This window comes from Thunnus maccoyii, chromosome 23, assembly GCF_910596095.1.
Source record: "Thunnus maccoyii chromosome 23, fThuMac1.1, whole genome shotgun sequence".
NCBI lineage: Eukaryota > Metazoa > Chordata > Actinopteri > Scombriformes > Scombridae > Thunnus > Thunnus maccoyii.
Genome location: NC_056555.1, coordinates 17,407,404 through 17,422,535, shown reverse-complemented (window position 1 = coordinate 17,422,535; position 15,132 = coordinate 17,407,404). Strand labels below are relative to the sequence as shown.

Here is a 15,132-nt window from a genome sequence, read left to right as displayed (position 1 = left end):
TCTCGTTTGCCATCACATCAGTGTGATTCTAGATCACTTCATTACTTGTACTCAGCACTTGCACACAAGCTTCACAAGTACTTCCTGATACAGTATTAAAAGTTTGTGGCTGCCAGCCCTCATATTCATATCCTCCTCCTCCTCCTCCTCCTCCTCCTCCTCCTCCTCCTCTTCCCTCTCACAGGAGCTGTCTGAAGGCCGGGACCTGGACGGGTTAGGAGAGCAGGCAACAGACGGACAGACCAGACTGACGGACATCTGCAGCGGCACAGCGGGCAGCAGCATGGCGTCCGTAGCAGAGTACTACGCTGGCAAGAACGTGCTGATCACAGGAGCCACGGGCTTCATGGGAAAAGTGCTGGTAGAGAAGCTGCTGAGGTCCTGCCCAGAGGTCAAAGCCCTCTACCTCCTGGTCAGACCCAAAGCCGGGCAGTCCATGCAGCAGAGGGTCAGCGACATGATGAAGTGCAAGGTAAGGAATTATTGTGCGTTGTTGGATAATGTTTTTACAGTGTTATATGCAGCATATTATAACCTTTTACCATCTGCTTTGTTTGACAAACTACAAGTGATATCAAAAATGAATATGAACGTAGAAGTATTGATAGATTAAATAATCCAGGAACAAATTACATCAGTGTGTACAAGGGTAACCTTGAAAATAGGAGGGATGGGTGCTCAAGATTTAAGATTAAATCTATCATTTTTATTAATGATTTATTATGATTACTTAAAACAGTGCACTTATTGTTATTCATACAGTACTAGTGAGTAATGTTGATTAGGTTTGCCTCAACAACGACATGAAAACACATCACACATGTCAGGTTTAGTGCTGCCTCTGAAAGGGTTAATGATTGACATCATTTGATGAGCTTCCTGTTTGAATCTTATGCTTTCAGGTGAATCATCAGATTATTTTCGCGTCAGAACAACACAAGATAAGAGCATGGCAGACGTTGTTTTGTCTCAAAATAGAGACGAGGAGTTATTTTTAGGCAGCAGGGGTTCCGAATGCAAAAGTTATTTTCTTCATAGACGATGTTATGTGAGTGGCAGTTGTAGCACTTCAAGGGCTCGGATGGGTATGAAATAGTCCTGGTTGAATCGTCAGTGCATAAGACCCCGCGTTAGGAAACATCTGGTTATTAGAAAAGTCTACCAAGCTCGAGAACAGAAAAAACACAAGCAGACGAGTAATTAGGACTCTCAAGGTGCGTTTTGGTAGGAAACACTGAGCTTAATTCTCACTGACAGTGACAAACAGAGGCTAAAGATCACGCTTAGCAGAAAACTGATAATACAATCAGCAGCTTAAATTAACTCACTCTCAGGTCCTCGGTCAGTCCTGGGTAAATTTGGCAGCACGACAGCCTGCGACAACAAAGCATTTTGAGTTTTCTACAGCTGTGATTCACACCTCTGACAGCAGCTGAAGCTCACGGGTATGGAAGTATTTAGAGCCTTTGCAACCTCATCACATACCTGTACCCTGTGGATCAGATTCAACGTGGATTCGGGTACAGCCCTCATGATATCTGTCATCTTCTCTGCAGTTTGAACATGTGCGCAGTGACACATTGAAGCACCCGTGATCTCTGTTAAAACCATTTATCAGTTTAATACAGCCATCAACCCGGGAGACACACATCAGGACATTTGACTAGCAGGCTGTTGATTCATATCGCCATTCAAAACCAGAGCTGTTAAAATGGGATTCCTGTTGTAAGTGTGTTTATAGAGTAGTAAAAATTTGCCTATGAATTATAGCGGCAGCTGTCGTTACCATGGCAGAGTGAACTTCGTGACCCCAGAAGAGTCCGATAGTTCATCCGTGAGCCTCGGGCGAGCCACAAAGAGAGAGAGTCAGAGAGCAAAACGAGGACTCTGATGAAGAATACTAGAAGGTTAACTGAACTAGAAGATATCTCATTGAGCATTTCTAGTGTGTATGAGGAGGAGGAGGAGGAGGTGGGTGGATAATGAAGAGGGGAAGGTTTTAGGGCAGCGAGGAGGTGAACAGAGGACATAGAGACGGAGAAAGTAGAAAAAGCAAGCAAGGTTGAGGAGAGGAGAGGAGATGTAGGAAGGGGGAATGAACTCCAAATATGTGGCGTCAGCTGTATCAGGCTGAGCAGCAAAGCATGACTCAACAAAATCCGCCAAACTATGTCGGGACTTAATGAGGATCGACACCGGGCGCGTATTGATGTGCGCAGAAACAGCTGCTGCGTGCCCCCCGTGCTTCTGCTCTGTTTTGGTGTTGTTGGCCTCAAACTGTCAGTGCACTTAAGAAAATCACACTTTCTCTGTATTCCCCTCTTTTCTTTTTTCCCCGTCTCCCTCTAATAGCGTCTATTTTTACCGCTCTCGTTGAACCTTCCCACTGCATTCATTATTCCACTCACTGCTGTGATAGCAGCGGAGCAGCAGTTTGAAATTTGCTCCTTAATTTAGTAATAATAAATACTAATAATTGTAATAATAAGATTTGCCTTGTGTGTGTGTTTTCCTTTTCTTTTATTTCCCTCTCCTTTCTGTTAAGGTGAGCGTGATGCCCGCGCCCCGTCCGCCATTCACAGAATACCTCTCAACGTGTAATTAGTTCACACTGACACAACAGTAAAAGTGTCACAGCACCCTGTAATTTCTGCACAGTAGAGACTGGGAGACGAGGTGACAGAGAGGAACAAGCGGGATGATTTATTTATTTTCATAGGCACGTTCCTCCTCTGCTGTGGCTTTTAAGGAAGAAAAGAATGAGCGATACTCAAACATTTCCTTATGTATTTGCTAAACAATACATGATACTGTTCTTCACACCTGGGTTAAGTCAGTTAAGTCTGATTTAATGCAAAAACAAACCTGCAAAAGTGCAATTTTTAAAAGACTTGAACATACTGTATTAAGTAATTTACAGATACAAACGTCTCGCTTTCTTATAGGTATGATGAAAAATTAAAAACTAAGAGTTTCTAACTTATATCAGACCAATGGAACCAGAAAATGTGGCTTTTAACAATATTTATGATGAAGATTTTTCATTTCAACACCAAAACTTATGAAATGTATTTACATCATCTTGTGCCCTGCGAGTACAGACTGTAAATCATTAACTTTGCTGAAAATTAGCCACATAATTCAGGACTGAATCTAATGATCCTTTGCATTAACGATTAGTCTGAAGATTAATTATTTTAGGCTTTAATATATATATATATATATATATATATAATCAAAGAAGAGCAGCAAATTATCACAATTCAGAAGCTAAAACTAGTGAATGTTTGGTATTTTTGCTTTTAAGAGAATAATATAATGATTGATAGAAATAGTTGCATATTATTTTTCTGCTGATCGACTCCATCGATTGATGATTGAACTAATTGTTTTGGCTTTAATATTATTTAGATTAGATACACAATCAAATCTAATTGTTTCATTTTTAGAGGTATATTTGTAATGTAAGATGATGTGGAAGAACCCAGGCAGAGAACATGATGAGGTTTACTTCAACAAAACTACTTCTATATGTATTTTAATGAGATTCAACCTCACTGTGTGCATTCACTCTTAATAACTAATTGTATGGAAGTGTGGAAACAATGTGGAGCACAATAACACCTGTAACAATAGAAATAAAATCAGACTTAAGTCCATGAGTCATATGATCAGCTCTCAGCCAATCATATATATCAATTGTTGATCATGGTTTTGATTCCCTACTCATGTTGCTTTTATTTCCAAGATAAGCGCGCACTGTAATTCAATACAACTTCATCTAAGATTAACAAATCGGTCCTCAAACCAGGTTCAAAGAACCAAATTATCTGGATGAGAGCTGAGGATGATTTTAGCCTAATGTCATGTTCGTCTGGTGTAAAGGGAGTTATTGTTAAGCCTGATGAAGCCCAAACAGAACAAAAGGTGATATCAGCATCTCCGCATCCCACCTCAGTGCCACGTAGATGAGGAAAAAACAGTAAACCTGACATGGCTCCATTTTAATAAAAAAAAAATATTATCATAGATACCAACATATCATTTATCGTCCACTAACGTTGGCAGTGTTTCCCCCTCAACAATTTTCCATCGGATTTGTCATCACTCTAATAGTGTCCGCTATCAGGACAATGCTTGATACGCTGCCAAGTACAGACTCACTCATGCTCGGGCCGCATTCAGAAGAGATGTCATTAAATTTCCATGACCGAGCCTCAAGTACCAATTGGTATTCATGCGAGTCCTCGCTCCAGGATTATTCTATTCAGAATCGGGATAATTATTGAAGGAGGACAGTGGTTTTGTCTCTCGAGTATCCTCTTCCTCTCCTCCTTCAAGCCGGGCCGGTATCTTTCTTACCACCTGTTGCTAGGTAACGACCAGAGATATGTCCGTGGTGTTTTTTTTTTTTCAAAGGATGCAATCAGGGGAGCTGCCCCGAGCAGGAAAAGGACAAACCGATAGGAATCTCATTGTCTCTGTGCATCTCCACCGCACTGACTTTGACATTTAAGCTGAGTCTGTCTGTGCGGAGGATACTTTTGATTCGGTGGAAATGTTTAGATGCCTGCAGTCCTCGGCTGCGGTGCCAGGCACTCGATGGCATGTCAGGCACTTGATGCAAGTAGGCCTCTGGGTACACAGAGCCTCTCTTCCTGCTCAGTGGCGTGCTTTTTTCCCGCCCACTAGCCGGCTGTTGATCCCAGTAACAGTCTTGTGTTCCACCTCTGAGGCTGTGCAGCATCTTCATAGCTGCGACCGCGAGAGATTGGCTCAAATGAGAGGTGGGAGGTGGAATGCTCTGGGTTGGAGGGAGGTCTTGCGGAATTTTTGCCTACAAGGCAGGATCCAGGATCGGGGGTGGATGCTCAGTATTACTGTAGAATGACTATTGATCATTGCTTTAAAAGCTATTCACTGATCAGTGTGGGAGGTGAAACACAGATGGCTCTAAATGCTTTGAGTGCATTAGGATCATCTGGAGATGTAGTGCTCACATCATTAGTTTATTGACGTTGAAATGTATCCTCAATAATCATTGTAAATTAATTATAATTAAGGATTTGTGTTAACCTTTCCACATAAAGATCAAAATGTAGCACAACATATTATAGTAAATCACTGAAGAACATAAAAGTAGCTAAACACAAATAAGACAAACCAATGAACTATGGCTGCAATGATTAGTTGATTTAATTAGTCGACTGACAGAAAATTCACTGTTTTGATAATCAAGTAATTGTTTGAGTCCTTTTTTTAAAACCCACAATTTGCTGGTTCCAGCTTCTGCAGTTAGAAGATTTGCTGTTTATCTGTTTTTATATCATTATAAACTGTAGTTTTGGGTTTTGCTGTTTGGTTGGACAAAACCAGACATTCGAGGACGTCATCTTAAGCCAAACAACTAATCGATTAATTGAGAAAATAATCTGCAAAATAATTGAAAATGAAAATAATGGTTAGTTGCAGTCCTCCAATGAACATAAAAAACATAAATATAACAAAAATGGGCATTTTTGATTGATAAATGCTTGTGCTGCCCTAATATCTGCTGATTCCAGCTTCTATGAATGTGATGATCAGCTGATTATCATTCATCATTTAAAAATATGAAATGTGGTTAAAATAGCAAGTAGGTGAACATTTTGAGTCGAGATTTTGTTCACGTAAATACAACAAAACGCGTCACTTTGGGTTCTTGGAGATTGTGATGTGCATTTTTACACTTTTTTTCTGACATTCCAGTAGAGTAAACAATAAAAGTGATGGATCTTTGTTAGTTGCAGCCTTTAGAAACAATACTTCAGCCCAGATTTTGCCTCTCCAAACAAAGGTGGCAATTCGAGGAGGATTCTGATTTGCTGTCAGGACTGAAATTTATAGCAGCGCTGCAAGATTCCTTCCACCCTCAGCCCGTCTCCTTTCACAACATTCTCTGTTTAAACAAAGCCTACCTGTTTTACTTTGTATTACTGATGTACTGTCACTGGTTGCCAGTTAGCGAATTTGGCCGAGTGTTTGCTCAGCGTATTTGTTCAAACATGTCATTTAATTGGCTGCAGCTGCGAAGAGCAGGCGAGATGTTGAACAAGTTGCCTATTGAGCAGATGTTGTGTTGGTGCTTTGGCAAATAAGAGTCGGCTCCACTTTTCCCCGCATTCATTTCGGGTCACTGTGGTGTTATTGTGCACAAGAAAGGATCAAGAAAATGGAGCTGAGGACCATTTTTATGCAAAATCTATTGAAGTTTTTATTTTAAGTTCTTCCACAGCACATACAACACATAATAAAAGATGAAAAATGGACGTTTAATAGTATAATTTCAATTTAAAACATCAGTTCCCCATCTTGCTTTATTGTGGTGACCAGTGTCGGTTTGATCTTCTTGCTCTTCCTCTTTGATTTCCTGATGTTATTGTAATGTCAGCACACCCTTGGCAGACTGCAAGACAGAAGAGATGTCTCATGATTACTTTGTTTAAACATGCACCCACCTCAACTTTGCCTCATCTATCTCAATGGCATCCTGTAAAGCAGTCGAGCTTCATACCGAACATGCCTGAAATACCAGAGTTCAGCTGAAGCCGCGTCATAGTGATGTCACGCTGATGTAAAGGAAATAAGTCTCACCTGTATTATTTATCTTTTATGGAGGTTTGGTATGAGTTAAAAAAATAAGGGCATGTTCATGAATATGCTTACTTAAAAGAGCCACAACCTGTAAACTTAATATACAGACGATACTGTTATGTCATGCTGAGCATAATCACACTAATGAATTATCACTTCCTTACAAAGAAGGATGCTGTCAGTATCTTGATGAAAGTGCAGCTGTTGATCTTAAACACTTTGTCACTTCTGAATTGAGCAACGTCTTCCTTCTTTTTTTCTGCTAAAGATCGTGCATGTTTCTAAGAGGTTCAGTATTGCAACTAAATTATTGATGGCGGTGCATCTTTAGAGCCACATGAATGCACAGTAACGTCAGAACAAGGAGGTTTTTGTACATATTTATGCACAATTTCTGCAGTTGTTGCTGGTAAAATTGACACTACAAACATCCTTTCTTTCTTTCCCATTATTATAGACCATTAATGAGTTCACAGAGGATGTTTGCACCAGACTGTGCTAGCCCCCCTGCTGTGTGGTTTTCAGTCCTTTTGCTCATTATCACACTCTGATTCAGCATGACTACATTGTTGTAGTGATTCCCTCTTCTTTGCATCCAGAGCCCGTGCTGATCTTTTTAGCCATATAAATATTCAGGATGTATTGATTCCCGCTGGCCCTAACAGGCAGCTCTGCGTTACCACTTGTGGAGCTGATGAAATTCCAGCCTGAATTGTTAATGTCAGCGCAGGCACACCTGAAGCATCCCCCCTCTCAATCCTGAAGCAAGAACAGACTATTCTTAACTTGCTCCCTGCTGACTGTGCATTCATGATTTAGGCAGGTAATGTGATAATGTGCCATTGTGCACGGTGATGTGTCAAGCTCTGTTAACACAACAACATTCAGGGATGAGAGCGAGCAGGGTGACTTGCAGCATTTGCCGTGTTGAGTCCTGCTCAAACAGGGACTCAGAGGGGGAGAGGTTGCGGCTGCCAGCCTGGCTCAGCGCTAGACATTTGCTGCTCATCTACGGTCGGTTGGCATGCGATGCAGCAGGCAGGCAAGCAGGCCGAGAGGCAACCAATAGCGCTACAACTCCTCCCCAGAGAGAGGGGCAAGGGGGAACCAATGCTTTTGCGTATAATTAGGCCGCAAATTAACTCCGGTTTATGAAACAAATTAGCACATTAAACGTCGCTGGTGAAGTCATTAAGGCATTGCAGTCATGCGTAGTGAGGACTCTCTTCTTTCAGGGGACTGTCGCAGCCTAGCTCAGCGCCTCCAGAGTGTGTGGAGCGTCTGCCAGCCATCTTTCTCTCTTTCTCCACATCCATATGTTTCCACGGATATCTGTGGCAGAAGGCCCCCTGAGATGCAATCTAATGGTTTTATCACATTACTGCAGGCACAGTGCCCTAATCATCATCACCACGCAATTAATACAGTACTCTTCTATACCTGAAATGTCAATCTTCATAATAATGTACATAAAATCATGCTTCTATTCTTCTGTTTCTACACACCTCTGAATCTGTGCAGCATCATGTATGCTTGAGTCTCAATATCTGTAAAGACTGTCACCTCATGAGCTATTTTGTATAGGGGAGAAAGAGCACTGGGCCAACTATGGAGCCCTGGGGAACACCAAATGGCATTTTCAATAAAGGTTGACCAAACCTAAGGGGCAGAGCAACTTTTTTCTTTTGACATTGTGGTATTGGATTTAATTTTATGGCATTGTCAGTACTGCGTAAACAGCTGGAGGAAAGCAAAGGATCTTAATGAGACGTGGAAAATGTCCATATTTCCTTTTTCCCTTAATGCCTTTAGTTGGGTTTGTGTGTGCAGTGTGTGGGTGTTATTAATCAGGTCAAGACACATGAATCCCTGCCTCATTTCCAAGAACAAGCCCAAGGTTAAGAGAGACTTCGAGTCTGGTGGCAGGACAGATGAGAAGCTGCTCTCCATATCAGAGAGGATCATGTTCATCAAGATTACAACCCGCAGCAGCTCCGTCTTCAGATAAACTCTGAAACCAATCTGATACAGAGTCTTTTTTATGGTGTTACCTTTGAGACATGTTGTTCTTGTTAGTGCTGAATGACGAAATGGTTTGACACTTGCTGGTGGGTGAACTGCAAGATGTTTGCAGAAACACCACATGGTTCTCTGTGGTTTTAGCAGAGCATATTTTATCACAGCTTTTTTGTCTATTCTGTGGTTTGCTGGCTGCAGCACTTTACCTTGTGGCTCTTGTTATTTTTTTTATCTTGTTATTCTCACCCCTTCGTAGCTCTGTTCAAAGGGCCTGATGTGCACTTTAGAGAAGAACTGGAACAGTTTAAGTCTGGCTGATTATCTTCATAGCTCCTAATGATGAACATAACTAGCAGTGCTGAAGACTGGAGCCAGACTTAAGTCTCAGAAACGATGACTTGAAACTGGACAGAGACTTTGATGCTTCGATACTTGACTTGGGGGGGAAAAAAATGGACTTGGTAAATTCCCAGAACAATAAAAAGTGAGAAATGACGTCAGGACGGTCTCTCACAATCACAAAGCTTGAATATTTAATTATTAGACCTCTGCATTGAGAGGTCTTGGTGTCAATTATTTAAAAACACAACGTTTTCACGCAGATTTAAAGAAAAAATGACTATTTGATGGTCAGCATTTAGTGACCTTGAAGGACTCGAGACTTCTCTCAGATGACTTAAAGTGGCCATAATCAATATTTTGTATGAACGACTAGACCAGAGCCAAAAAGAGAACGTATATTGGACAGAAACTTGACTCCAGATGAATGCTAATGTTGCTAAATGTCCGTTAGGTATCTATATAGGCAACTGTTTACTGACGATTTCTCCATAGCAACTTAAAATAGTGACGTTGTTCACAGCTTGTGTCCACTGCCCTCAATCCGCCAACGAATCAGTCATCGCAGGTTTAGGACTAAGGTTTCAAAACGACTCTGGCTTCCTGTCATCGCGTCATGATCGAAGACGCAAATTGCTGATTTCACTTTCAATTCCAGCTAATTCTTTGTGGTATATTTTATAAGTGCACAAAAACCTACTGGCACATCATAAAAAAAAGATTTTCTTTCTTTCAGTTTGCTCTTGGCAGGTAATGAAATTCATCTTGGCTCGGCATGAGGTCAGTGTCTGAAAGGCTGGAATGCGATGCCACCGGCATACCGAACGCCAAGTCCAGAAATCCTCCATTTGCTGTCACTGTAAACCTTATTACTCTGCTCATATTGATCTTCTCAATTGAGTTGTGTACAGTGATAGCCGAGAGCCAGACTTGAGAAAACCTCCATTTTCATTAGTTGGCTTTGATGAGCTGTCCCCTGCAATCCTCGATCACTCCCCCTAAGCTCCGGAGAAGCCGCGGGATTTGGGTTTGAGAGAGTAAAGTCGACCACTCATGAAATATAATGCTGTCAGAGAAAGTGTTTAAGATAAACCAGCACACATTTAAATCAAGTTGATGGCTTTTTAATTGGCCCTTTTCTCCCTCAAAAAGAATTATAAAGGCTTACTTGGCATCCAGATGCATCCCAGTGCATCATGAAGACTCAACATTTCAAAGGTAATTACTATTGAATCAGTGTTTCAGCTGGCAGAGAGTTTCCAGCTCAGACTGCGAAGGTTTGGGGAATTTGCTCAGGAGCAATGTTAAAAATGTGCAGAGACAGGGCTGGTTAAATCTGTTTTTATGCCACTGGGAGGCTGCAAGGACAGGGGTGGATTTAAGACAGGGTGAAGAGAACCCTGTTTCTCCTTAATATGCTGACAGCCCCAGGGGTTACTGCTTTCTGTCTACTCCCTAGGCTTAGCATCTCATTCTCAGTGTGGGGCCTTGTCAGTTCGGCAGATGGGGAAAGAGAACCCTGCACGGGTATCTGAGAAATAATGATGGCTGCCCACATCTACCACCATGTAGAGCCTTTTGTGAAAACACTCACTGTTGGAGGAGTTTTGTTGACTGTAATATCTTCCACAAAACTGCACATTTTTCTCTTTTTGCCAGTAATCCTGCCTATGTCCTATTATTTGACTAATTTAGATGGTGCATGTCAGGAAATGGAGGTCAGCGCTGAGGGTGCAGCCATTAATTGCTTCTGTCTGACACACTTTGGCAGACCTTCCCTGGCTACAGTAAATTTTCCGGCCCGTTCGTCTTCCGAATGGCGAGGTCCGGCTCTCTCACCAGAGAAAGGACCAACAATGGCAGACAGAAGCTACCTTTCATTGTTGTAGAGACGCTATAAAGGAACAAGTAGAGGGAAATTGATGTTGTTGGTGTTTTTCAAAGCTCGAGTGTCTCAGAATCTACCAGGACACACTTTCTGTGTGCCCATCTGATAATCACATCTTAAGGTTAAAGTGTTTATAGCTGTTTAGAATCGTCACACTCAAAGGCGGGATGAAAAGACGCCATCATAGCGAATCACAAGAGACGATAACTGTTAAAATTGGGGTATATGTGCACCCTTTTCTGTCAGTCCATCCTTGAAAGCGTTTGTGGTATTGCACTCTTTTGTACATGTGAAAAATGAAAAAGTAGTTTTGTGAAGAAGTAAAACTGCAGCCCCTTCAACAAGCACTAAATTTGAAGTGTACTGTCCCTTTAAGAGTCTGGAGTCTACATCTATGGCCAGAAGTCTGTCAAAGGAGTTATGCTACACCTCTAAATGTGTGAACAGCATGGCCTTCATTAGTTCTGCCCTACTGTGACCCTCCATACATGAGGACCTCCTTATGGTACCATAACCTTCTCGGACAATGCTAAAAATAAAAAAAAAGAGAAAACACTTTCCTTGCAATTTTTCTTCCTCTTCTACTCTTTCTTTCTCAACGTCACCCCTTTGCTCCAGGGGATAGGTCTGCATGAAGGAGATTGTGAAAAGACTGGAGCCCAGTAAAGGGCAGTTAGTGAGAAGAGAGGCTGTTTAAATGGCATCTCGGGTTGCTGGTCTGAAAGGAAAGTGCCATTAGTGTTGGGTTTCTGTGAAAGTCCACTGAGCGGCTGCTTCAAGCACTCTTGATGGAAGATTTACTGCCCTCAAGGTCTTAAAAATGGCAGTGTCCAGGGCAGAGAGAGGACAAATTGTGGCTACATGTACAAAACACCTCTACCACTTAAACAAACGAAAAGTCGTTCACATAACTGACTTTATAGATGACCTTGATGGTTGTTTGCTCAAGGCTTAAAGTATGATTGCATTTGTCTGACCACAAGATGTACTACTAAAACGCTTGTGGTTACATTGCAGGAATGGCTTTGGTGATGTTTTCACCCTCTCGCAGCGTTTAGGAAATGCAAACTGATGGACTATTGTCTCCCTGTACAAGGCAGTTTTGCTCATTGACGCTCGTGGGTCGGGAGAGGGGCGCGATGGTAAATGCGAGCAGTGGAAGGCTGGCACAAGACCACTTCTCAACCAAAGAGCCTTTTTTTACAAAAGAACGCCACAATCCCACAATGTCATTCTCTCTCTGCGCCCATAACAAAGAGCGCTCTGAAGCCCACATTCTACGTCCTCATTCACCCCCTCTGACCCTCATGCACTTTCTCCCTTCTGTGTCTTTCTTTAATTTAACTTTGGCTTCACAAATATTGTTTTGTCTCAGTGTACGCTGGTAGATAGTCACGCTACTATTTTAGTATGAGTAATAGTCCTGCATCAAGAATGTACACCAAAAAAGTTGTTTAATTTTTATCTTTCGTGTTTACAGTAAGCGATATCTTTTGAATAGTGAATGAGGGGTGTATTTCTTTGTGTAGCACCACGAGTAGTTTTGCACAACCTACAGTAGCTGCGCTGATAAGAGTGAAGTGAGCAGCTGGGAAAGAAATGAGAAGCCACTCGCTCAGAGCTGCACATGTGGCCTCGTCCACCACAGAGCAAAAGTTTAAAGGCAAAACAGCCCAAATTCAGACTACTAAGCAAATATCTTTAAGGTAAAGTTTTAGGCTATGTACAGTTTAAATTAGTAGGAATGTTAGCAGCTATGTAAGCTGTTGAACTACAGCGCAAACACGTTGCAGCTTTTAGTTTAAAACTCTACATTTTGCACGTAGCCTATAAGTTGCTAAATTGCTGCTATTGAGTAAAATGCAGCTAAACTTCTCGAATTTTGGTCACACCAGAAATAAAGAGATGTTTGTTTACAGTGACACCATTATCTAGGAAAGATGTGATGCAGGTTCTATTTTTAATGCAGAGCTGGGTGTCAAAATTGGACTGGCTCTATTCAGTTTAATGTGACATAAGGGAGGGTTTGCACTGTGCTGTAGCATTTTGTAAGAAACTATAAATATCAGATACTCTTGGTAATGGCAGATAAGAGATCATCATTTGTGTTTGGTTCCTTATTCTTCAATATAGTAACCTCATGACAACACTGAGCGGTTTCCTCAAAGTTTGAGCAAGAACATAACATATTGTGGTGAAGATTTCCTCCTCAGTTAAACCAACTCTTCCTGTTGCAGTGTTGAGGTTCTTCTATCTGTTGTTTTCTGGTGTTGACCTTCTAAAGTGGCTGTTTTCTCAATAGCTGTTTCAGAACTTATGAATGACAGTGTTTGTGAAAATTGTTTTTGCTGTTTAGGGACTTTCACACTTGTGAGTCTTTCTGATCTGGTTTATCCTAGATAGCATTCTTCTTTTTTGACTGACAGTGTTCTGCATAACACACTCTATTCGCCAGACATGCCTTCCCCCTACAGGTACAGCATGTAACAAGAAGAGTTTGGGTTTGTTTTTAGGGTAAACTTTAAGACTTCCTGGTCACATCACCCACAAGGGTTTGTGGGTGATGGGCCGCTGCCAACAATCTGGGTGGTTTGTTTACGTTGCCAAGCAACACACCCTCGAGAGGAAGTTGAACTGAGGTCATCGCATGACATCAACAGCTCCGTGAATCATACAGTAAAAGAGGGAATGTTCTGCGCAGTAAAACGCACACCAATATGGTATTTATGGAAGGATTTTTGTGAGAAAGCTGCACACTGAAGCTCTTCTACTACTGCCACTCTCTGCAGACTGTAAGTCTCTGTTTCTGCCAGCTGTTGGCCTAAAGCAGAGTGAGGGCAAACACTAATATTTTTTGCATTACATAATAAATGCAATGCTACACTATCATGCAGAAAGTATCGCATGCACCCTCCTCCCCCAGTTGGCAGTGTTTCTGGGTTATGACATTACATACTGTATATCAGGAGTTGTCCCTAATATGGGCAACACAGGGTATTTGGAAGAAGAGCAGGGGTAGAAGACTGATGGGGATACAGAACATGAATATAAACAGCTGTTTGAAGCTGTTTAATTCAACATCTGTCCTCTTCAGCAAGAGTGTTCTGCTTACTAGGACAGCTGACACACAGATACACACAGCAGCAATTTCATAACAGAGAAGGCACGCCTCTGATCCCAATCCCCCCCCCCCTTCTCTCCCCGTCTTTCACTCACCCAGTTTCTCTTCTCCGTTTCTGTTTCAAGATGATATGACATCTAACCGACTTTCTCGCCAGCTCTCTGAAAGAACAAAACCGAACAAAAAAACACAGCGGTTTTATGTACAGTCGTGCAGCAACCGTGATGCAGCGCTCAGCAGGGTGCCCCCAGGGTGTCAGGCAGCAATGAGACAAGAGCTGGTACAGTAAATCTAGACAAGAGTTCACTTAATCCCCCCTTCCATGTTGCAATGTCGTCTGCAGCACTCAGTGAGCGAACAGCAGTGTAAACAGGTGGAATAATATCACACAAGCTGGCCTTCGTGTCGAATTACACGTGCCGAATATTTACTGCATGAGTGTACATGTCTGCACGCAGTTGTCGTCATCAGTGAGGCAGTCGGGACCCTCTCGAAAAACAAGATGATACATGTCGAGCGGTTTATACTGATATGATACATTTGTTATAAGTTGAAGGCAGTCGTTGAGTGCTAGTGGTAGAAAACGTTTGCTTTATCGGGTAAAAAGGCCAAATACTTGCCGTTTCATGACGCATAAAGCAAAAGAAAAGCAGCAGATGTTTACATTTGAGTCGTCGTAAGTTCAGTATCTTTTGGTTTTGGACTGTTGGTCAGACAGCCAAGTCAATTTGAAGACATCACCCTGGGCTCTTGGGGAAATATTATAGTTAATATTAAAGTTTTATAGATGCGTATTTAATCGATTTAATTGAAAAAAGAATCAGTCCTTGTAGCACTACTGTTCACTGCCAAAACATCCCTCATGCTTTTCCTCTCAGACTCTGCTGAACAGAGGGGACAAAAGTTCAGTATTACATCCTGAGATATGTTTGGTATGTGCTGATAGTGTTGTGTATACAACAGGGAGTGCATTTGTTGAATTGGGGGGGGGCACTGACCTCTGTGTGTGTGTGTGTGTGTGTGTGTGTGTGTGTGTGTGTGTGTGTGTGTGTGTGTGTGTGTGTGTGTGCGATCCAGGTATTCCTCACGTTGTGGGGACATAAATCTGTTCACACAGTCATAATGTTGGGAC

The 15,132-nt window shown here is 41.9% G+C and overlaps 1 protein-coding gene across 4 annotated transcripts in view; it reads left to right on the top strand.

Annotated features, from left to right (window-relative positions):
- Positions 1-15,132, top strand: part of si:dkey-97m3.1 (fatty acyl-CoA reductase 1) — a 58,345-nt gene that overhangs the window by 24,727 nt on the left and 18,486 nt on the right. For all 4 annotated transcript variants that reach the window (XM_042403250.1, XM_042403251.1, XM_042403252.1 and 1 more), the window contains one exon: positions 185-472. In XM_042403250.1, coding sequence (XP_042259184.1) covers positions 185-472 — 288 coding nt within the window. Of the gene's footprint in view, positions 1-184; positions 473-15,132 lie in introns of those variants that run through there.